Source organism: Hemibagrus wyckioides, linkage group LG07 (genome assembly GCF_019097595.1).
Source record: "Hemibagrus wyckioides isolate EC202008001 linkage group LG07, SWU_Hwy_1.0, whole genome shotgun sequence".
NCBI classification, from domain to species: Eukaryota; Metazoa; Chordata; class Actinopteri; order Siluriformes; family Bagridae; genus Hemibagrus; species Hemibagrus wyckioides.
Genome location: NC_080716.1, coordinates 18,200,232 through 18,224,333, shown reverse-complemented (window position 1 = coordinate 18,224,333; position 24,102 = coordinate 18,200,232). Strand labels below are relative to the sequence as shown.

Below are 24,102 nucleotides of genomic sequence, written 5' to 3'. Positions count from 1 at the left end.
CTTTGTGTCTGTTGCCTCTGGCTTGTACATTAGGAATCTAAATCAATATCTGGATTTCTGCAAATCTGCTTTGTGACATTGACTTTTGTTAAAAGCGCTGCACAAATAAAATAAAACTGGATTAAACTAAGCATTCAGTGAAAGCATGAAATTTCCTTTTTAGTCCGTCTTCAGTGTATGGTGCTGTTTTGTATGCAGGTGTGTAACAGCAACAGTAATTGCCACTGTAACCGAGGCTGGGCACCACCCTTTTGTGATAAACCAGGGCTGGGAGGCAGCGTGGACAGTGGACCGGTGCAGTATGACAGTGAGCTCTGCTTCATTCATCCACTTTCTCCCTCCAGCTACACCTTCATTCTCAAACCCCTTTCTGCGCTGTCTCTCAAAAACATTTAGCGATTTTATCTGTTATTTTGTCTCTATTGTATCTAGTCTCCTATCTTCTCCAGTCTGACTCTCTCTCTCTCTCTCTCTCTCTCTCTCTCTCTCACACACACACACACACACACACTCACCTTTTATCAAAATGGCACCATCATTATTGATCTCCATCCTTTCAGTTTTTTCTCTCTTTATGGCCAGTCTGATTGTGACCCAGGCTCAGTTCATATGTAATGAAAAAATCTCTCAGTAATCTATAATTCAGTATTTTGTAGCTCTATATAGTGCTTTCATGCACTCGGTTATTTTTATCCTTAAAGCTCTGCACTTTTCAGCAAAAGTGGTATTTTCATGTCTGACTGAAAAAATTTTTTTTGTGTATTTGCCGTGTGCACTTAGGCCAGGTGGGGCTAGTCGTCGGCCTGCTCTTTGCTTTTCTGGTCCTGCTCCCCGCTGTTCTCATCGCCTTTTACTGCATCAAAATCAAGACCTCCTATTACCACAAATGGCTCTCACAGAGAGAGAAGAGCAAGGCTAACAACAGGTATACCATCATGTAGTGAGTGCAATAAAAAAATGCTTGTATAGAAAGAAAAAAAATGTTAGCAATTGAAAAAGACATTATGGGATTGGCATGGGCAATAAAATGATGCTGGATGTTCTGATTCTCTTCTGTAAAGAAAAAAAGCATTAAAGTAAAAGCATACGTATTTTATTAAATATGTTCTTTATTGGGTTTTGAGGCATATGTGGAACCTTTTGAAAAAATCTCTGGACTGTATTATTACGTGTACATCTCTATTGGAAATGAGAAAAGGTTTTTAGCCTTATTTAAACTGCTGTGGCCCTGACCAGGATGTCTGAATAAATGAATGAATGAATCCTTTAAACGCATTGAACCGCAACTCGCATTCTTATTAATATTGAATGTGAAAATTGTGCTATTTCTTTGTCAAGTGAGCTTCATATCTGATGACTCTCTCTAAGGAAAGTAAAAAACGTCCTGTTTGCACAACTTTTTCTTTATTGTGTCCTGCAGGACACACTAAAGAAAAAGTTCTGATGCAAATCTCTAGTCTAAACTAGAGTTATGCTATCTTTCTTTTAAAAAAATATGAACAGTATGAATAGTGCTTTTCCGATTCATACTGTATTAGTATTTATTTAGAACACGTTATCCGTTTAGTTCAAATGGTGTATTATGTGTATGTTCACATCTCTATTCTGTATGTTATAGTCAGGGGGTTTCGTGCCTGTATGTTCAGTTATAAAAAGACAGACTCAATTTTCAGGATTATTATAATCTACATTCTCTCTCATTTTGCAAATGCAATACTAAGGAATAGAGTCATGGGGTTGAGGTTTGTGGGTGTGGCAGCCTTATGCTCAGCATTAAAATGGAGTCATTGTCAAAAGGGCTTGAGTTTGAATGAATACATAATGACTAAATGTGCTGCTGTGGTATCCTCAATTAAATTATCACCTCTCAATCTATTTAAAGCAGAATTGTGCATCAGCGACTCACCACAGTGGCTTTTTGCAAATGATATACAATTAGATTTCTCCCATAGACAGGATATTTAACTCCAGCTGCTTACAAGAACAAGATAATATGATATTTAGCTGTATTAAAACTTATTTTAATTTCAGTCATTTCTGATTTTGGCCAAAAGTACTGTTCTATTACTAGAATTTTATATATATATATGTTTATTTTTTTAATATACACATCTCTGTATAAAGTTGTAACACGCTCCGGGAATTATTGGATTTACACTTTCATGTATCTAAGCTGTCCAGATACACACCTCTATATAGTTTCTACTGACAAATAAATAATAGAGGCTCTTTTCTGACCTCCAGTCCAATGATTACAGCCGGTCGGCCCACGGCTAGTGACGCAGATGGTGTTTGAACACAGGGGTGAGACAAAAGGGAAAAAGGCCAAATGAGTAGAAACGACTGGATGACTAATAGCCACTGCTGAGTTGTTTTTTTCTTTATAGTTATGGATAAAATCATTTGCTCAGTGGTATGTTGTTAGAAACTGGGGGAAGTAGCTTATTTATATTGAAGTAGGGTGACTTTAATTGGTTATATCCACAAAGCCGAGTTGTAAGAAATGGAACAGGACTTGGAAGTTTCACAGTCAGCAAGTCAGCAAAACATCATTATGGCACTGTGAATTCGCTAAGCGGGTCTTGGAAGGAGGTAATATCAGAGTAATTTTGGACCAATATTGGTTTAAAATAACACAGAGACAAATTTGAAATGTCACATCCCCTGCTTCACTGCTCCAGCCACATCAGTATAAACATGTCTGTTTATGACCACTGCATTTCACCTTGCTTTATGCTTGTACTCTGCATAATTACAGTAAAGTTTAATATAATCTAGTCTAAAACTGCCAACTGGGAAACATGTAAAGATGTTGAAGCCATAGTAGCATTATACCATGACTCGCTTGTGCCGACGACAACTAAAGGCCTAAAAATGGACTAGACACGTTTACAATACTCTTTGTGTTTTCAGCATCTGTTCTGTTCAGTGTTTGTCCTTGGACTTCTACTTAGCTGTAAAATACAAAAAAAAAACTTCTCAACATACACTATATTGCCAAAAGTATTTGCTCACCTGCCTTGACTCGCATATGAACTTAAGTGACATCCCATTCCTAATCCATAAGGTTCAATATGACGTCGGTCCACCCTTTGCAGCTATAACAGCTTCAACTCTTCTGGGAAGGCTGTCCACAAGGTTTAGGAGTGTGTTTATGGGATTTTTTGACCATTCTTCCAGAAGCGCATTTGTGAGGTCACACACTGATGTTGGACGAGAAGGCCTGGCTCTCAGTCTCCACTCTAATTCATCCCAAAGGTGTTCTATCGGGTTGAGGTCAGGACTCTGTGCAGGCCAGTCAAGTTCATCCACACCAGACTCGGTCATCCATGTCTTTATGGACCTTGCTTTGTGCACTGGTGCACAGTCATGTTGGAAGAGGAAGGGGCCAGCTCCAGAGAACGCGTCTCCACTGCTCTAGAGTCCAGTGGCGGCGTGCTTTACACCACTGCATCCGACGCTTTGCATTGCACTTGGTGATGTATGGCTTGGATGCAGCTGCTCGGCCATGGAAACCCATTCCACGAAGCTCTCTGTGCACTGTTCTTGAGCTAATCTGAAGGCCACATAAAGTTTGGAGGTCTGTAGCGATTGACTCTGCAGAAAGTTGGCGACCTCTTCGCACTATGCGCCTCAGCATCCGCTGACCCCGCTCCGTCAGTTTACGTGGCCTACCACTTCGTGGCTGAGTTGCTGTCGTTCCCAAACACTTCCATGTTCTTATAATACAGCTGACAGTTGACTGTGGAATATTTAGGAGCGAGGAAATTTCACGACTGGATTTGTTGCACAGGTGGCATCCTATCACAGTTCCACGCTGGAATTCACTGAGCTCCTGAGAGCGACCCATTCTTTCACAAATGTTTGTAAAAACAGTCTGCATGCCTAGGTGCTTGATTTTATACACCTGTGGCCATGGAAGTGATTGGAACACCTGATTCTGATTATTTGGATGGGTGAGCAAATACTTTTGGCAATATAGTGTATCTCAGTATTTTCAGAGTGCTTTAAAATAGACCAAATGTCCTTCAGAATTACTTTTCTTTTAAGTACTACATTTTCTATTTTCCTTTATTTTACCAGACATGAAAGTTCCATGGGGAAGAATGGACACTTAAACCCAGCTTTCCATCTGAAGGTAGTGGGACCGTCCAACAAAAGCGCCAATCTTAAGGTACAGAGATCCACGCATTTAAAATCACAGATTAAAAAGTTTTTTCTTCTTCCTCTTCTCCTTCTTCTTCCTCTTCTTCTTCTTCTTCTTATTATTATTATAATCATCATTATTATAATCATCATATAGGTAGTTACTGAGTTCTGTCTAATGAGCAGCTGTAAAAATAGGAAATTATCCAGTAATGGAGATGATGTTAATAAGTGGTGTTGTATTGAACAATAGCTTTGACAAATCAATTTGTGTTCATTTTCCGCTCTGCAGCTACCTCATACAAGTAAGGAAGTGCTCCCTCTGCGACCAGGCCCCGCCTCCAACGGCACCCAGCCGGTCAACATCGTCCGTCCCCTCCGCCCCGCGCCCTCTCCCCACCTTCGTGATGTCAAAGTGCCTCGGCCTCCTCCTCCCATCAGCAAACCTCTGGAGGAAGCCAAGTGCAGTCCAACTGCTGCCAAACTCAGTCCTCCCAAGAAACCTTTGCCCCTCAACCCCACACGCAGCCCAGTGGTAAAATCCTAAGCCCTCACACTTCCTCCTTTATGTGTACAGAGAGATAAGCACTTTCGCAAAAACACACAGAGATTACTTTACCACTTGTGTCCTAAGATAGAGTTGAGCTTTATTAGCTCCTGCTCTACTTTAGCACGTTCAGTTTATCCGAGAATCATCAGGGCCTTTATGAATTGAACCAGATGTAGGAAAGCAGGGAAAATCTGTGCAGGGCAAATGTTTGTGTTAAAAACTCATCACATTAGAGGAGCTTGTTACACTGGTGCAGCAGTGATTTATGAGAAGTTAAGGATGGTGGGTTGTTTTATAGCAGAATGGCTGAATCTGATTTGCATCTCCCATAATTATGAATGCTGAAAAAAAGCAGATGCAGGTTTTTGTGGCCGCATTAGTATGCGTTTGTTGGTGTGCTTTTTATGTCCCAGTTGCTTAGCAGGATGACATTGATCAACTTGATGTTTGGGACGCTTGATATAATTTGGAACAATTATTTGTGCAGTTGTTTATTGTAGTTGCTCTGTGTCATTTTTTCTGCCATTCTCTCTGTCTGCCTTTGCCTCTAATCCCAGATGGTATCAGAGCTCCAGCCGAAGCCTTCTCCCACACCCCCACAGAGGCCTCTCCCTGTGAGCCCCAGCCGCGGTGCCCAGCCCAAACCTCCCAGTGGAGCTGGGGGATTGCTGGTGATGATGCCCCCTGCGGTGGGCCCCAAGCCTGTGGGCAAGGTCACCGCCATTCCTCCTCTCAGAGTACTCAGGTAAGAAAATCTCAGCATGCCAGAGTTAATGGATATTCCAGAAATCTTTTTTAGCTGTTAAATACTGCAAACTGTACTGCACATGCCAGTGTCTTTGAGTCCTGACTCTCTATCTCAGGGGTGTGCAATTAAAATTCCTTTCTTAAAAGGTCCATGACAATGACATCAGCTATCTTTCACAGCTTAACCCTTGGTGATTCATTTATATCTATAAATAAGACACATTGATTTGAAGTTTTTATGTTTCATTTCACACTGACACTTCACATAATACATACTTCTCTGTCCACTCATAATTAAACCTGTTTTTTTTTTTTTTTTTTATCACCTTTTATTTTTAACAAGACATGGTCACCCTCTGAGCCTCCAGCTGAATAATTTACATAAATGCTACAGAGAAGCAGAGAGTCTGCTACAGACCCGCAATGGTTCATGTTAAGAAAACTAGAAACCTTTCTATTTTGTGAACAGAAAAATATCTTTTTTTCTATTTTCTGTTCTATTTTTTAAGTGTCTGGATCAAACCTCTAAAATATTTCATGGGTCTGCCACCAAACAAATCCATTGATAACCCCTGTTCTAGATATATACTCAGATTAAGTATGAACATTTTCGTGTAACATTAAAGACATATTCACTGGAGAAATTGAAGCCAATATTAGCTCCTGGGCTGTAGTTCCAGGATCCTTTTTAGTGCTTGCTTGGCTGCTACAGCTTGCTGTACTGAACATCGGTAATTGGCCATACACAAGCTTCAGGAATGACTGACCCTCTTAATCATGTTTTTAAAACCTGTGATTAACCTGTGTAATTACTAAAGTGTGTTTAAAAGCATATCAGTAAAGCCAGAAGTTTCTTCCCATGCTTATATTCAAACACAAGTAGCAGTAGAAACATCACAGCGAGTCTGTTATTCATGCTTCTAGTGGCATGCTTCTTACAGCAAGTGGCACATGTTGCAGTTTTGTCGCTAGCTTATATGTCGCAACCATCCATTTGTGTTGGAAATGCAAAACAGAAACTCATTCAGGAAATGGTTACTTCTCATTAGTTTAGTTTTTAAACTCTTTTGTTCTGCAAAAATGCTTACAGAACCTTGGCGGAAATGCAGGAGTGTGATTAATCTCCTGTATTTATTTTATATTCTTTCACTGCACCAAAACACCACTGAACAGGCTGAGATAACCCAAAAGTCAATGCTTTATTATAATCCTCACGTCAGTCCGTTATCTTTGAACACAAAAGCAGGCTGTATTAACAAAAAAGAAACATCGGCACCTCTATTCAAACCTTCGGCTGATCTTTATCCTTCCGCATGTCCATCGATACAATCCTCAGAGCCGAGTCGCCACTGCCTATAGAGCTTAGGCGCATAGATAAGACTTCTTTGCGTCTCCCTGTGGAGGACTGAAGCTGTGTGTAGAAGCCGCCCTCTCACACAGAAGGAGCAGTTCCCTCCCTACCTACATCCAAACCTTAGCCACGAGTAAAGAAATTGGAAAGCAAATCTTATATCAGTGCAAAAGCCAGTGACTCCAACACTGCGCAATGAAATATGAATTAGGCTGTGAATCAGTCACAGCAATTCAAGATCAGCAGAATCATGACCCGGAATAATCAACCACACGCTGTGAGAACAGGATTTTATTCTGATAAGCTTGTTGGGACATCCATTTTGTCTTCGGGTGATTTTTTACATGTGGCAGGACGCACAATGCGTGATTATTATTTTTGCCTCAGTTGACATGGAAATAAACAGGATGAGAATGAAAAGAATGGCTGAGTTCAGTCAGCGCCAAGGTTGGCTTCTGAAAGATGAACAATAATCACATCCTTCACCTCTGTGGTAAATCATGAAATGTCAAGAGCAAATCTCGGAAAGAAACCAGAGCGTGTGCACACACTTTTAAATCTTTTATAAAGTAAATACACAGGAGTGTGCCATTTCAAACAGCAGCTCTAACAACGAGCTATTTCAGTTACACTGACAAAAAAATAAAATAAATAAATAACAGAATAGTGTCCGTGTAGTTATAAGTGGTAAGAAGGATATTGAGTTTTACACTTTAATAAAGTCAGTCTTATAACATATAAATGTTGTTGTTCTGTTTGTGTTCCCTCACAGGCCTGTTCCAGGACCCAAACCAAACACAGTCTCGCAGTCCCCTTTCCGAAAATGACCTTCATAAGATCAACTTAAAAGACAGCAGCCAGCCTATTTGCACTATATAAAGGCCTTCATTGGGAGATTTGTAATTTTGTGGAAAAGCAGGGGACAAATGTACGGTGCTAAGGCCAGGACATTCTAGGCCTCGCTTATTTAAGCCTGAGTACAATCCAGCCCAGTGTCCGAGGAGACGGGATTTTGCATGGATCAAGATGCAGAGTTAGACAAGATGCTTCTTTTGGGGCGTCACATTGCCAAAACCTTGATTTTTTTCTATTTTATTTTATTTTATTTTATTTTATTTTATTTTTTACTTACATTTCTTGTACGATTTGTTGTTGTTGTGTTATGCCATCGTTGTGTTTACATTTTTTTTATTATTATTATTATTATTCTATTATTAATTGTGTGTTAATTTGCCAAAGAATTCGTTTGAATGTCAATCTAATGTGTCCTTTGCTGTATGTATTTTTGCATTTGGTATATAAAATGCACCATTATAGGTTTTTATTAAAAAAAAAAAAAAAAAGATGTGTTGTAGTTGTTTATGAAGTGTTTTTTTTTTTCCAGATTATGAAGACATTTGAAAAGATGCTAAGCATACTGTATAAAGCACGTGTTGGAGACTATGATGTTCCTTAATTAAGAGCCGGGATGTGTAATAGGAAGTGAAGCAGAACAAAAAACCAAAGATGGTGACGTTTTTCTGAACACACATTTGCAAAAACACTTCACAAGTAGGCAGGCATGCCGAGCCAAAACAGAACTCCAGCTTCAGCTCCTCGGAGAAAAAACAAACAGATAAGAATAACCGAGCATGTGAGGAGCACCGGGAGGAGCTGTGCATCGCCCAAACTCTCTCCATAATGGATTCCGCCGAATATAAAATGAAATTTCTACAAGCCGTCATCTTATCTCTCCAGAGAGTAATGTATTTGGAGAGCACGAGGCTTCGGAGTGGTCCGGTGGGACTGCTTGCTATGGGCACACAGAGGAGAGATTTATTGACACAGACATTTTCCAAGCCATTACCAAGACGCCCAAACAGGCCCCAAGGCAGGACACTGTGTTAGTGATGTGATCTAAGTGAAATATGGCCTGTTTGCTGAGATGCTGGATACTAATCATAGGATACAAGAAGCTTGATTCAAGAATGGGTGCTAGGAAGCGTCAGTTCATAAAAAGTCAGGATAGCTAAATGGATATGTGTGGATGCTTTCCAGACAGCTGTAAGGTGACATAAAAGGTAAGAGTGTGAAATATAAGTCAGGGGATGCACAAGTTTTTTTGACTTACTAGCAGCAAGAAAGCTGTTGTGCAATGATGGGTTTGGATCATCCATTTAAGTGAGGGGTCAGTAAACATTTTTACTCCCCACTCCAGTCTACAAAGTCATGTTATTAGGTTGAAGTTGGAAATACACTGGATAGAATTTATTTGTAAGCCATATTGGCAGATTTATATCCTGGATTTTCAGTTAAATGTCAATTTAAGTCAGATTTGGTGACTGGACTGTCCTGAAAAAGTGCCCAAGAAATGTCTCACTTTATCTACACAGAGCAACATACAAAAAACTGAATAAAGCATAACTGGATCTCTCTTTAATTCTGTTTTTAATTTAAATAAAAGTTTTGCATAAAAGCACAAGCTATAAAGGCCAGCTACTGGTGTGTTGACTTCTTTAATAAACACCAAAAGATTAATTTTTAGTTTTTTCCTCTTTCTCTTAGTAATGCTCAATACCTTAACATATAGAAAAGAAATAATTTACATTATCTGAGGTAAAAAAATAATAATAATAAGACTCACCTCACATCCCATCACCATTCCCCTTCACCTTGAATATTGAATCTTTTTATCGGTTTCAATAAGCAAGCGAAAGTTTTATGGGATATTTTTTACAGCACAGTTTTACACCATATCTCTCTCTCTCCATCTGTGTAGTGGGTGTCTTGCCACTGATCTGAGACCAGTTGCACTCATTAGAAATGAATCTGCCAAAAAGATATAATATGGCTATAAAAGGGCAGTTCTATAACAGTGCACATTTTAAAGCTTACATAAAGCAGAAAGCTGTTGTCTGTGTTTTTGGGGAAAGTTCAGCTTCCTGCTGGGTGTTGTGCTCAAAGATGGGCAGCTGGGAGGGATGACTATAGGCACAGAGCACCAGGAGGTGCAAACCTTCTGTTCCGATCATCATCTGGTCCGGTTCTGCTTCATAACATAGGTCTGCTCTGGCCACATGCACAGTGTGTGTGCTCACTGACATTGAAAAGTCCACATCAAGTCATCTCACACAGTAAGCTCCATTAGCTCCATTTCTAAACGATGCATTCTTTTTTTTTTTTCTTCTCACTTCTTATATCCATATCTCTTTCTTGCACATGGATATTCCATATTGCATGCTGAACGAAACGAGGTAGCAGCAGCCTGAGACCAAATAAAAATTGTGCTCACTTTCCAATTAAAGGTACAGTTGGCGACTTTAGCGGATGTAAGGGTGGAACTAGGTGGTTTAAAAAAAAATTAAAAACAGCTCTTGCATTCAATGCCACAAAACACTCGCACGTATGTGTAAGGCAGTCTATGCAAGTACATATGACAAGCATGATTGACATGATCTCTTTTTTAATTTTTAGTTGGTTGTTTCTTTTTTCTATTCATAAACCCTGGGATGTGTAGAGGACCTGGGATGTGTAGAGGTGTACGCAGAACCTTTTAATCCTACTCTTGCCTGCTGTTGCATAAAGTTTGAACAATCCCACCTGGTTCTATTCCCAAAATAAGAACAAATTTGTCATTTAGTCACAGCAACATTGACCAGACTAGAGCATCTACTGAAGATGAATGAGTGAACACAATAAACTCATTGCATGATGCAGTGCAAGCAGCTTGCAGTACTCTTCTGTGTGCAAAGCCTTTATTTGTCCTGTGATCTTTATAATGAAACAGATGCATGAAAATGTAAACAAAAACAAAAACAAAAACAAAAACACTCTACCTAGAGGTTACACAGAAATCAGAGATTTTTTTTTTCTGAGCCAGTATTTTATTGACAGCTTCCACAATGTGAAGAGAAATTACAATGTAACTCTATTACCAAAAATGTTCTGACCCTACCTTTAAATCTAGGTGCCTTATATAAAAGCCAAAGCAGTGAACAATCTCAGGGCTACTGAATATTAAAATTTCAATTAAAATCACTCCCTCAAGCGAGCATGCCATCTATCTGGCAGTGTGATGAAGTAAAATATGATTTCATCCTCACTGCCTACTGGCTAATCAAAGTGAGAAAGTCGTTTTTACATAATCTATGTTTGACTTGTTCTTGTTTCGAACTCTTTCCGCCTCACATTTTAAAAGTACATGCTTTTGAAAACAATTTTCAGGCACAGTGACTTTCCTGTGACAGGTCTAGCTGGTGAACAGTGGAACTGGTTCTAAAACAGAAAGTCTTTTGTCAGCAAAATAAAACCCTGCAGCTCACTGATGAGTCCCTCCAATGCATTCATTTTTATTTTTGTCTCAGAAATATAACCTGCGAAGTGGTTGGGCCATTTCCATCACTCTTTGCTGACCTGGCATTTCTAGCTTAGCTCTGTGCATTCTATTGTACTGCATGGTTTTAATTAAATTCAGTTCTCCACTCTTTCTGGTTGCCCTGAGTCAATCTCTCCAGAGTCTGTGGGAGATGGGGTGTGATTAATTACAGAAAAAGAGAGTGGAGGTGTTAAACCAGGTGCCACAGGAGTTTAGAATGGAGCTAGACACCATGAGCAATCAGTGTGGTGGAAAAGTCAACTCTGAATAACATATCACCTTGTATCTTTTTCAGTCATACCATGCTCTACAGGAGGTAGTGAGGCAACGTTAGGCAACCTTGACTTTACCGTTCCAAATTCATCACGAAAAGCCATGACTGCTGAAATTTCATTGACATGTCCATTATAGAATTACTGCCCAAATCCTGTGAACAAATTATAGATAAATGTGTCCATGTCTAGTACATAAATAGCTAGAACTTATTCTCACAGTTCAGTGGTCTAAGATCCATTCATCCATCATAATGAGTGATAAAATCTAATACAAGATACTCTCCAGACAGTAGCAGAACTTTGTCACAGTGGTCCCCAGTGTAAGCATTACATTTGGGTATTACTCAAGCCCCCATTCCAAATAAAGTATTTGCACAGGAATGCTCCCATACATTTAATATGTCAACAAGCTTTGGTTTGGCTTGAATTTTAGATTTCTTCTAGCTATTTGGGGTTAGGAGGAACCAATAAATATAATAACCAGATATTATCTTTGAACATAAAGTCATTTCTTTTGTGTACAACAGGTTCCAGTTTTAAGTATTAAGTACCAACCAAAAATTTGATGTCCACGTATGTGGACGCCAGGTTGTAGGAGGATATTTATACTGACCCAAAACTATCAGAGCAAAGTAGAAATCAAGCATGGCTACTGAGGTCTAACGTAAACTGGACAACATTCAAAATATTAGAATCACTGTATTGCTCAAACTGCAGAAGTAATAGCAGAAGAAGACTCGGTCACCTTTCACCTGGAGAAATCCCAGAAAAAGCATACCTGAGCCCTAAATCCCACTCTTTCATGATAAATAAACACAAGAGCTTTCCATCATATGACTATGGGTCAGAGAGACGTGAGCAGCATGTATTGTCTGTTCTGCAAAGAGAACTGGAGATACAGTGCAAAGAAACATAGCTATCATTAGGCTGCACAGTGCTAGGAATCATGTCGTGTTTGTTTTATTGTTGGTGTTGCCAAAAACTATTTGGGTGTGACATGCCAAATAATTTCTCATTGAATTGATATTATTGCGTTTCCCATAGATTCCTTTCAGACCCTAGTTAGCTGTTCCTCATGTGTGTTCTTGCTAGTTGTCATTAAAGTGATCGAGATTATTAATAGTGCTCAAAATATTGTAAAGCCACATTACATGAGCAGGGGTTGTGTGTGAGACAAAAATAATGGCAACCATTGTACTATTTTGATCCCAGAAGACTGTGACCATACTGTAGTTAGCTCTTTTGCTAACCTAGTTATGATAGTTTACTACTTACTAAGCAGAGTTTGTTGTTGAGGAGCTGAAGTATTAAAGATGGTGTATTTAATGTGGGAGCTTTGTCCTGTCCAATTATTTCTCTTTCCTCACTCATAGCTTTTGGCCTGTGTTTGGGTTCATAATTAAACAACATTCTTTACTTTAGGATGTTGGCTGTTACATTGTTAGTAACTAATACATTAAACCAAAGCAAAGTGATCTAATAGGATTGACCATTAGAAACTAATCCTATTGGATATAAGGCATGTTCTTTAGATTTCTCAGATCTCTACTACTACTAAGTATTACCTTTCAAATTTCTCACAAAATCTTGCCGTATTTCATGAGAAAAAAGCCTCTGTTTAATTTTAAAATGTATTGCATAAGGTACAATAGAACAATAGTCTACCATGAAGGAGATTTATTTGGCTTTCATTGCCCACTTCTAAAAGGTGAAAGGAATGATCCAGGGTGGATAAATGGAATCATTTAACTATGAGATTGTTAAGTATTATTGTATGACAAATGTCAACCACAAATGCTAAAAAGAACATTTGCCTGCTAGTTGGCATCTAGCTTACTATGGAAAAGTGAAGGACTAAGAATGCTGTAGCAACAAGCTTTTGGGTAAAAGTGGGTCAGTCATTGCAACATATTCAGTTTTCTCCTGGACAATTGAGTGAGTGGCTTCTGCACCTCATATAGGGGATCCCGGATATATAAAACCACGTTGATACTAATTGATACTTGTTTAAATACTTCCAAAATACCTGATTAGGTATAAAAGCAAAACAAATGACAAGACAAATAAACATTATAGGCAAATTACATCACAGGACTTTACAGAACGTCTGTAGACCTATATCAGGTCTTTAGTTTTATCCAGAAAGGGTCAGTGTGGCTGGAGGCTTTCATTCCAACCAAGCAGGAAACTTGATTCTACTTTTGTAATCAGTTCATCTTAGTCTCCAACCAACTATCAAGTGTGCCTCCAATTTGTCTTTAATGAAACCCTGCAGCCACACCAGCCCTTTTTGGATATGATTGAAGACCCCTGAATTATATGATACAATTATGTGAGAATTACAAAAGCACAGGACTCCTAAGATTTAAGATGAGAGAACATTGGTCTGCTCTATACACAATGTAAAGCTATTTCTCCTAAAAAAAAAGAAAAGAAAATAAAGCAGATACCCAACAATACCACTGGTTATCTACAGAAGCCAGCTTGTTGAACACACTCATGTGTAGACAGCTGCACTTCTGTTGTCTTGATCCTTCAAGTCTGCTGAATGTCATTAAATTTCTGTCATGATAACAGATTGTGTACAAAGCCAGGAGTCTGCTTTAAGCCATGATACAGACTAATCTGTATAAGGTGGTTTTGCCTGATACTTACTGCTTATATGTCGTACACCTGAACTTTCATATGACTTCCATATAAACCTGCAATACAGGATGAGAAACGGCATCTAACTACAGCTACCTGGACCACAGACGTGCTGCCGGATCGGCTCAGGCACTGCCTCTAAAGATTGTGAGGGCGGGTAGTGCACTGAGCTGGATTTAATATTTAACTCATATTAAAGAGAATGCACATTAATGATGTATGCTGTCGGCTTGTCTGTGTTTTTATAAATCAGATCCATCTTGCCTCTGTAGACTGCCACTTGAGGCTGAATTGGAGACAGCAGATGGCACTCAGAGCCTCTCAGCTTCTTCAGTGAGCACAGTAGAGGGGGAAAAAAAGAACAACTAATCGCAAAAGAGATTCTTCAAATGAGTGACACAGGACACAGGTCCAAGTACATCTACTGTCTGATTAATACCACACATTGAATACCTATCTAAAAAACATAGACCAACCTCACCCCACCCCATACATACTCAAGTTAACGGTTACAGGAAATAACAGTATTTTAAGGGTTTACAGCAACGCCTGTTTCTGTTTAATGCTCCATATATTCATATCTGTACTTGTAATCAGAATTAAACTGAAAGTGGGAGTGGTCTAAACCAGAAGATTTTCTTCAGATTAAATATAAAACCCACCAGTTTACCTGCAGAAACCCTTAAAAACACTGAGGAAAAAACCCAAATGTCAAAATGCCAAAGGAAGTCTGGGAATCAACTTTAAGTGTTTTTTTTGTTTGTTTGTTTGCAAAAATTAGCTGGTTCTATTTCCCAAATTATAAACAAACCAATAGCCTAATTTAAACCACCACAACCTGGACCAGACAGTTCCTCATGCACATTCATTTTGGTTCTTTCATGTTGAGCAGGCACAAAAGATGTCTGTACCATTTGGGTCCAGAACAAATATCCTTCTGGGTGATTCCCTGACTGGGGAGCTGTTTATGTTCCACTTATACTAAATGTGTATCCAAATGAGGATGAGTTCCTCTTTGAGTCTGGTTCCTCTCACTCTTCCTCTTCCATCTAAGGGAGTTTTTCCTCAGGCTTGCTTATTATTGATAAATACAAATCAATTCTAATATTAATATTGAACTTTTTGTATTATGTTTCTATAGTTCTATAAAGCTGCTTTGAGACAATGTCCAGTGTTAAAAGGGCTATACAAATAAAACTGAACTGAGTTTATGTCTAGAAAAAAGCCATTTAAAATATCTAGTGTGTCCTTCGCAACAAAATACAAACTATGTGCATGTTTCAGATAAATAACATTAATACAATCTACAGAACTTCACAGCCCTATAATATACTTGTACTTAAATATAATCATTTAAAAAATGATTATGTTTGCACATCTCATGCATGAAAGATCTTTTTCATCATCCATTACCAGTTACCTGAACACTTTTACCCTTAGGAAACATTTGGGATGTTCCACTAGGCAGATGTTCAACAGGAAATTACATCCTCTAAATTTCCTGAAAATCATGTGAAGAGGAAAAAAGGTTTTTTTCTGTTATTGTCAGTGCTTGCTGATTAAACAAGTCACTATAGAGATATCTTATATCTTTAATTCTATTAAAAAAACCCAAAAAAAACAAAAAAAATAAAAGTCATTCATTTTGAAATGCGGCTGTTTTCAAAATTAGCCAAGAAACCTGGTCCAAGTCTTAAAAATAATAATAAAGTTGTTTTTTAAACCGTTACACTGGTTGAGTTGCGCTGCAATCATGGAGTCCTCCTCCTACACTCGCACAGTTACTTCATTCATTTGGGTTTCATTTTGTTTTTCATTTTTACTCGCAAATTCAATATTTAATAAGCCGTGGTCTAGCGGTCAGTCTCATAAGGTGCCAAGAGGTTAAACAGTCCTGTCTCTACAGATTGTGTAAATAAGTCATCTACCTTAAAATGGCACCATTACTGGGCTCCTTTAGGTCAGTGAAGCAGACTGCTTCCTCAGGGTAATAACACTGCAGATTGGAAATTGGGGAGAATGTGTGTGTCACAAATAGATGTTAATGATATTTTTAACAGACCTAAAATATAACCTGTATGTCCACTAAAGCAAGGAAAGCAAGAAAATCTCTCTGTGCTTTTCTCCTAAAGGGTTTTCACGACTTACAAGAATAGTTACATGTGTTTTTATAAACACCTCATATTATGTCACACATTTTATTTTAAATGTAGAGCACTTTTAAGAGTATTTTTCATTTGATTTTCCTATAAATCATTTAGTTTCATGTGATTTTTTTATTTTAATTTTTCTCATGCAATTTTCCTACCATCATAAATTTTCCTGTGTGAGTTTTTTCCCACATCCGAGTGTTTTAAATGATTTATCACGTTGGACTTGTCGTTCTATCCTGCAGATGTGTTTACCTCACATGAATAATTCTTGTCGAAATACATGAAAATGTTGAAAATTTACTATCACCTCTTTTTAACATGACATTCATTTGCTTTTTTCTGTCAATAAGGACACACTTCCTAGAGCTTACAAAAGTATCTGTATGGATTTAGGAAGTGTCTTATGGATTTCTGCCTGCTTTGTCTTACCTATGTATTCCTGATTTCTACGTGCCTCCTGGAGAGACTTAGGCCATGCGGGATCGATATGTGATGAGTAGAGGATCTGTGAGAGTGAGCAGCTTACACATGCCCAAGGTCAATAACAGATGGTGATACAGAGTAATGATCTCAGTATTCTTATCACAAAACTGCTTTTGGGAAAGCTGGATGTTTGTTGTAAATTGCTTCTGTACTGCTCACCCAGGGAACACCTCCTTCTGGACATGTCGAACTTCCCAGATCAACTCACAGGGAGAGGTTTGTTATAAAGAGGGGATAATTATTAGAAGGTTTGGCCGTGGGCTGTGAAGGGGGTGGATGATTTCTGCTGTGTGTATAGACTCGCACATATGCTGCTAGAATACAATTTACATTCATAGTTCCTTCCCATCTGCTTATAACCTCAGCCACTGGTGCACACTAAACTCCGATCCATATTTACGAACAAATGAGGTGTTAAATCATCGCAATGGTAATTAGAAAGTTTCTCTCACATGTGCTTTGCCCTTAGTTCATATTGGTTTGTTACCCAGAACAAATGGCTCATTAAAATGATCGTAATGGTTATACGTATCCTTCGGCTCTGTACCGCAGCTCAGGGAATTTAAAATGGACCAATTGCTGTACAATTGAAATTTAAAGCAACTGTGTTTCCCCCCGCAGATTATCAAGATATCAGATTATCTTTGCTTGTCATTTATTCCCTTTGAAACAAGAAAAATGATGTGGGAAATGAGTTATTTCTTGATTTTGTTTTCTTTCTTTACTCTTTTTAGGCAGTGAACTTGTGATATTTTATCCCGTTGCTCTAATTTTGTACTCATGACTCACCTTCTGTTGCTGTGGATGGTCCCATATGGATAACTGCGAAGTTTTGCTCTTGCCAAAAACAGGTTTCTATACAAGACTCCCTGTTGAGTCAGTGGATGATCTCACTGAAATGCTGTAGATTTGCTGTAATCATGAAGACGGCCCTGTGTTCATCCCAGCACTAAATCCCAATAGGATTCATACTGAACATTTCAACACATTTAGTGCTGTTTGACTTTATTCTCCTCCACCTGCACACTGCAGAGGCTCAGTTCCCTTTTGAGTCTTGTTCTCTGGAGAGAAAGATTCTTTTGGCAGAAATAAAAGGACATAGCGTGATGATTTTTAAGCTAATTATTGTATGCGCACCAGTTTTCTTGAAGAAACTGAAAAAAAAGTCATGAAAATGGCAAGATGATTTTCTCTTTGTAAAACATTTTTTTTTTGAGGTATGTTTTGTGTGTTGCACACGCAAAAGTTCCCTTCAGGTGCTCCACAAGCTTGAACAATTGAGATCTAAATCTATGTGGGGATTTCTGTAAAGCTGCTTTGGGATAATGCAGAACACAAATAAAACCGAATTGGTTTGATTTGGACTGAATGCCCATGTATCCCACATTTGAACAAGGCGTGCAAAGTACACAGTCGATGATATTTCACATAGCTAAAGAACAGAGGCTCAGACTGTGGGCTTGCTTTCTGTGAAACAATAAGATTGGTTCTGCCCTAGTGATTTCTGTATGGTTCCTGCGGCACAGCTATGAATATCCCTAATTATAGCTAACAATTAGGTAATTGCTTTATTTCGCTCAATGTGCAGGGCTGAAGAAGTGGAGGAGGGGGGGGGTCCATTTACTTACGTAACAAACTGTATATTATTCCAATCTCCAGTAAATGCTTTATCTGCATATCATTTTTGCTCTCGAGCTTGCTTTAGCTTATCATAGCATTCTAATGACTATGGGCTTATCTGCACAATGCCACGACTACTCTATGCAAGAGTAATTACCTGTGGAAAATCAATTAACTTTGCATTGTTATGGAGCCCAGATTACAGCCATAATTAATTTTCTGAGTATAAACAACCACCAACCAAAACAACTTTACCAGCACCTCCTCAGCACTGGAGTTGGTTTCCCTGTCAAATGAACACTTTGCATACCATACATCATTTTGAAGTGAGGCAATGATTTGGCAGAGGCAGACTCACATTACAAGCTTTACATTTCTGTTTAATTTTCATACATTGTGTTTTAACATTCGCATGTGTTTTGACTGCTAACAGTGGACCACGATGAAAATCTGAAGTATACCTTGAAGCAGCTGTACAAGGACTGGCAATCATGTGGTGGGCCCGACTGCACCGGTTGCTTTAATATCGTAATAAAAACACTGAAGAGGTTCTGGCTAGTATTACAGATGATTTTAACATTATGAGCTGTGGGTGTCTGGAGCAGGAGTTTGAAGGGAACACCGCCGGTGTCCGGATGGAGGCAGCTCCAGCAAAGTCTGGACGGTGTGAGCGATACGGCTGAGTCCTTCGTCTTCCAGGATGAGCTGAGCTGGACACAGAGAGTCCTGGTGGGGTTTGGAGGACAATGAGGTTAGAAATAGGCATGTGGAAAAATCTTGTCCTGAAACACCAAGACTAAACATGCGCATACAGATTAGTGCAGACGACACCACACTGACAAGGATTTGTATTTCATATTCTTGTTTCTCAGCTCCAGTCCTGAGAGACCTACACTTCATAGTCGGAGGGGGTTTTTTTTTCCCTCCTCCCCACTACCCCCATCCCCTCTCAGCATTCTTCCCTACGGCTCTCACACACCAGATTGAGTTCAGGCAGTGCTTTATGGATAGCCGGAGAGCTCAACAGGACACGGTAGTGCAGGACTGGAACTGAAAGACACTTTAATCAGGTCACAGGTTTTGTGCAGAAAGGACACAGAAAGCAGCAGTACCAGCATGCACACTATCCAATACTTCACACTCTCCCATTTAAACTTCCACAAGTAGACTTCCCCAACTCCGCTTTAACAGCCATGCAATTCTTTTTATTTTGCAGCAAGAAAGAAAAAAAACTGTGCCGTTTTCCCAATCAGTGTATCCTCAGAAGCTGAAGATGCTATAACATGTTCCAAACTCACTCATGCACAATCCCTTATTTCCTTCGCCTCACAGTAAGACAGATTTCACACTTACCTTAGCAGCAAGCAAACACAATGGCAAGAGACTTAAAAGCTATCAACAGACACCTAAGGGAAGATGATTGGCTTGAGAAACAAAACAAAACAGACATAAGAGAAAACAGACAAGGAAGCAGAGCAGATAAGATCCTTTTGTCTTTTTTTTTTAATAATTACAGCAACAAAAACAAAACAAAAAAAAAATCTGAATTTAAAAAAATCTGAATCTATATAAACTTACAGTTGACCTCCTTAAATACATGAGGGATATAAATATTACAAAATACATCTTGCTTCATAACAATTTTCTTTAAAAGTTCAAAATTCAACTCCAGTGAGTTTGGTGCTTTCATAACTCGCTTCACCCTTAAGAGACATTTTGGTTGAAACATTATTGCGGATCTTTGCTCCAACAAACATTGAAAGCAGTTGGAAACAAACAAACAAACAAAAAAAAAAAAACGAAGAGGGCAGCATTTGTGGGTAGTTCTTCAACATCCCTGCTCTGAATAAGCAACATGGCTTTCGGTTAAAGCGAGCCCTTCAGGCAATTTCATTTGTGTGGACTGAAAATGTGATACAAAAAAAATAAAACTATGATTTTAGTTTTGGGGAATCTTGAGAAGATATTTCACATATCCGTGCATGTAGTAGGTCTGAGGGGGGGGGAGCTCATTTTAAATATTTTAAGATGTTAAAAGGGATTTTTCGACAAATTGGATAAGTGAAAATTAACCCATTTGCTAAACATACTTTATTTATTTTTTCTCCCCTTACATTTTCTATCCTATCAGCCCACCCTTGTGCTTCTCCTCTCCTCCTTCTCTTTCACTCCATTCTCTCCCATGTGCCCTTATCACTCTCTCCAGATGAGCGTCTGCTCATTAGTCAACTGTCTGCAAAGCTGCTAAATCACATTAAGTATGCAGGGAACACAAAAGCAACAGCAGCAGACAGTACTGAGGAAACATGGGTACTCATGGGCCTAAAACCAACATTACTGAGGCATTTAAAAAGAAGCTTAAGAAGGTTTTAATGGGATGTTGTTCCACTGGGAAGAATTTACAGCATTCATTAGCATTCTCTGTTTTTGTTTGTGTGTGTTTATTATATATGTACACACACACAAATGATAGGAGTTGATATTAACTGACGTAGAAAATGTTCTTGCATTTGTCATGAGGCTCAGTATTTCCAGACCAGTACACAACCTGTGTATTTAAGAATGATTGTTCAGTGAGGCCGTGTTTCCCCAATACTTCTGCTTGACACAGGAATGCATGAATAAATAAACAATAACTTAATTTTACATAGCAAGCAACTAAAACAGTACACATACATACATACATACATACATACATACAACATCAGGGCTCTGAGACATTATCAGAACTCAGAAACATTACTTCGGTACCATAAGACGTATAGATTTGAGTGCAGTTGTGCAACACTACTGCCCCCTGGTGGTCACAGTCAACAGAACGAAACGGAGAAACGATCAACAAACATTTCATTCCAGTCTCTCGAACTTCCATATTTGAAAGAAATATCCGGATTGAATATCTCTGAACAAATGGGAACAGTGGCTTTGATATGCATTCAGACACACCGTTCTAATGTGTTAAATGACACGCATGCAGTGGGTCAGAGAGACTGGAATGGACAGTTTGTAACAGTAGCTTCGGTTAGACATTGCAGGCACTTACATTTGCAAGCACTGAGACAAAGTGGTTAAAAATTTAAAGCCCTTTGAACAAGATGTGAGCGGATTTTACATTTTGTGCCGGTGGCTAAATAAACTGGTATAAAACACTCTCTTCCCCAGGGACACATACAAACACTAAACCAATCCTCAAAGCTCAATTCCGTGTGTAAGCTAAGGCAAAGCGGTGGCAAAGCCCTTTGGGAAGTGGCTACAAATCAACAGGTAAATACCACTTTTAAAACAGACTCATTCTGATTAAGATCGTCTGGCTGTGATGGTAAGCATAGTTTTAAGGGTTTTAATAAGCTCCCCAGACAAATAAAATAAAAAAAATAAAAAAACCTCAACCATCAATAGCAGCACAAAGACGAGAGATAACTCATCTTTAAATCATGGTCAGTTCGCCGGCCAGATTCTGAAGGTTTGGTGCTTCAGGTTCAAGCAGAACACAAGCCTGACACTCACAGGAACAAATCAACAAGCGTGATAGCGCATTCGGACACTCGCCTGCAAAATCACCTCAATCCCTTAGACAGAGGAGCCAACACTGCTAACAAGAAAATCTTAGCAAGCAGAGAGAAAAATATCGGAATTTTCCACAAAAGATCCTAGCACGGGTCAGGATGTGTTCGTGATGACAGCATGTAAGCAATAAAGTTTCATTACTGACCTTGCCTGCCCTTTCCGTTCGCTTAGATGAAGTCGATGTGAATTAAAAATGTCCTTTCCTTATAGAGAATTTGAATTTTGTCTGAATTACAGCTAGATGTAGGGATCTCTGCACAGAATTTTTGTGCCATTTGGCTCACTAGGGATGCAACAGAAAGGGAAGATTAAAAATTCAAATCTCAGTGATACCACAGCCATGAGTCCTAGAAAGCAAAACTGGCTGTGATGTCTAGGTGGGAGTGATGGTGTTACTCTCTAGCCTGTCACTCAGAGCGACAATGGGAAGAGTGCAGGAAGCTCTTTCCTCTGATGTGTTCGGCTGCACTGTGATATAGCATGAGCAACGGTTCTAAAAGATACAGCGACTGACTTTATGTGTCTCGGAAAAAGCATGCAGAAAAAAATCTTGTGGCACTCTTTAAAACAGCAGGTGAAATATTAAAGAAGTCTATGCAGGGTTGCACCCAGTAAGTGCAGGTGGTCTAACACTGACAGAAGGTTCTGCTGGTTTCCACACCTAACCGGATTGGTGCTGTTTTGAAGGTGAAGCAAGGCGTAGCCAAGTATTAGGGAGAAAAAATGACAGATGAGGCTTTTTTTTTTTTTTTTGTCTGGGAAGCTTATATATAAAATGCTTTTGTCATTCAGAGTTAAAAAAAAACAAAAAAAAACTGCAATCCCACAAAGTCTCTCTGTCCATAAACTTAAACAGTATTAAGCATTTTTATATACATTTCTGCTTAAGACAGATACAGCATAAAAACAACCTCTGTGTTGGTTCCGCATCTATTCACTGCAGCTTACAGTATGTAACAGAACTACGTGGTGTATGCGTGTGTATGCGTGCAGTTGGCAGGCTGTCTGGGTGGCAGTGCGGCTAGCTCTACTCATGGCGCTTATCTCCGTCTAGGTAGCGTATGCCTCGAGCGCCATAGCGTGGAAGTGCACTGCTGCGAAGCCTTATTAATTACGTGGAAGCACACACACTGATTAGATCAGACACATGCTCTCATGTAAACACACACACACACACGTATGCGCTTTATGCAGTAAGGTGGTGGTAGAGCAGGTAGAGCAGGCCCATGACGAGGCAGTAGAAGAGCAAGAAGCCGGTGGGCACGAGGGAGAAGGGAGAGAGAGGGGGAGTGTGTGCTTTCATCTCCTCCTTCAACTCCTCTCCACCTCCTATCGACAAGAGAGAATCCACACAGCGCTGCACTGCACGCAGCTTACTGCAGAGGATATCAGACGCTAGACACACCTCCGTCTGAGGGAGAGAGAGAAAGAGATACAGAGAGCGAGAACGAGGCGGCAGAATAGAAGAAGAGAATAAAAAATAAAAAAAAAAATCAGAAAGCAGGAAACAAAATATAAATAGGAATTGAAAGGCAGGAAAATAAAAAAAGAAGAAAAGCATAAAGCAGACAGAATTCAGTAATACATCGACAATTAAACACGCATAAAGAAACACACACTTAAGGCTGCACAGACAAAGTAATAAAACAGATTTCTGATGAAATCATGTACCTCAGGAACGCCCAGTTTTCGGCAGGCAGCGAGGAAGTTTTCGACGTTGAGACGGCACTTAGCGGCGCTCAGTTTTGGCTGAACAGATTAAACGGGACAAAGTTTGCAAAACAAAGTCATGAGTGTTTTTGCCTCATGAGTGCTCAAGTACACTGAAAAGGGAGATCGAGATCACTGAGGACTCACCACAGCAGGGGAGGGGATGTGGATGATTGACACCGACCGAGGGCGTACGTGATTGGCTAGCTGGCAGAGGGTGATGCCGTTGGACAAGGATTCACCGAGATCGTCTGGGAGGGTGATCTTCAGAGAAGACTCCAGGGACTGACAGATGGAGAGCAGGCGAGAAGAGAGAGATGTTAGATGATGCTGTCAGTGCCAGAAACGACAGAGTGAGGAATGAGACGACCTTGAGGAGTCGACGGATGCATTACAAAAAGTTACTGACGGCGTGAAAGGAATTCTTACCCGAAAGAAAGTGTAGCGAGGATACACATGTTCACTACTAGACATAGCGTTAACGTTATTATTCTTACTGC

At 39.4% G+C, this 24,102-nt stretch overlaps 2 protein-coding genes across 4 annotated transcripts in view; one reads left to right on the top strand and one right to left on the bottom strand.

Moving 5' to 3' along the window:
* The window catches only part of adam19a (ADAM metallopeptidase domain 19a), a 76,180-nt gene extending 68,169 nt beyond the window's left edge, over positions 1–8,011 (top strand). The window contains exons 18-23 of one of the 2 annotated variants that reach the window (XM_058395319.1): positions 199–307; positions 781–925; positions 4,084–4,174; positions 4,439–4,681; positions 5,254–5,441; positions 7,567–8,011. In XM_058395319.1, the coding sequence (XP_058251302.1) occupies positions 199–307; positions 781–925; positions 4,084–4,174; positions 4,439–4,681; positions 5,254–5,441; positions 7,567–7,621 (831 nt within the window). In that variant the 3' untranslated portion in view covers positions 7,622–8,011. The remainder of the gene's footprint in view (positions 1–198; positions 308–780; positions 926–4,083; positions 4,175–4,438; positions 4,682–5,253; positions 5,442–7,566) is intronic. The other variant, XM_058395320.1, reaches the window with a different exon arrangement.
* A 10,673-nt stretch (positions 8,012–18,684) lies between these two features.
* The window catches only part of lrch4 (leucine-rich repeats and calponin homology (CH) domain containing 4), a 32,236-nt gene continuing 26,818 nt past the window's right edge, over positions 18,685–24,102 (bottom strand). The window contains exons 16-18 of one of the 2 annotated variants that reach the window (XM_058394868.1): positions 23,750–23,887; positions 23,564–23,641; positions 18,685–19,051 (exon numbers count right to left, since the gene is read on the bottom strand). In XM_058394868.1, the coding sequence (XP_058250851.1) occupies positions 18,905–19,051; positions 23,564–23,641; positions 23,750–23,887 (363 nt within the window). In that variant the 3' untranslated portion in view covers positions 18,685–18,904. Of the gene's footprint in view, positions 23,304–23,563; positions 23,642–23,749; positions 23,888–24,102 lie in introns of both variants that reach the window. The other variant, XM_058394867.1, reaches the window with a different exon arrangement.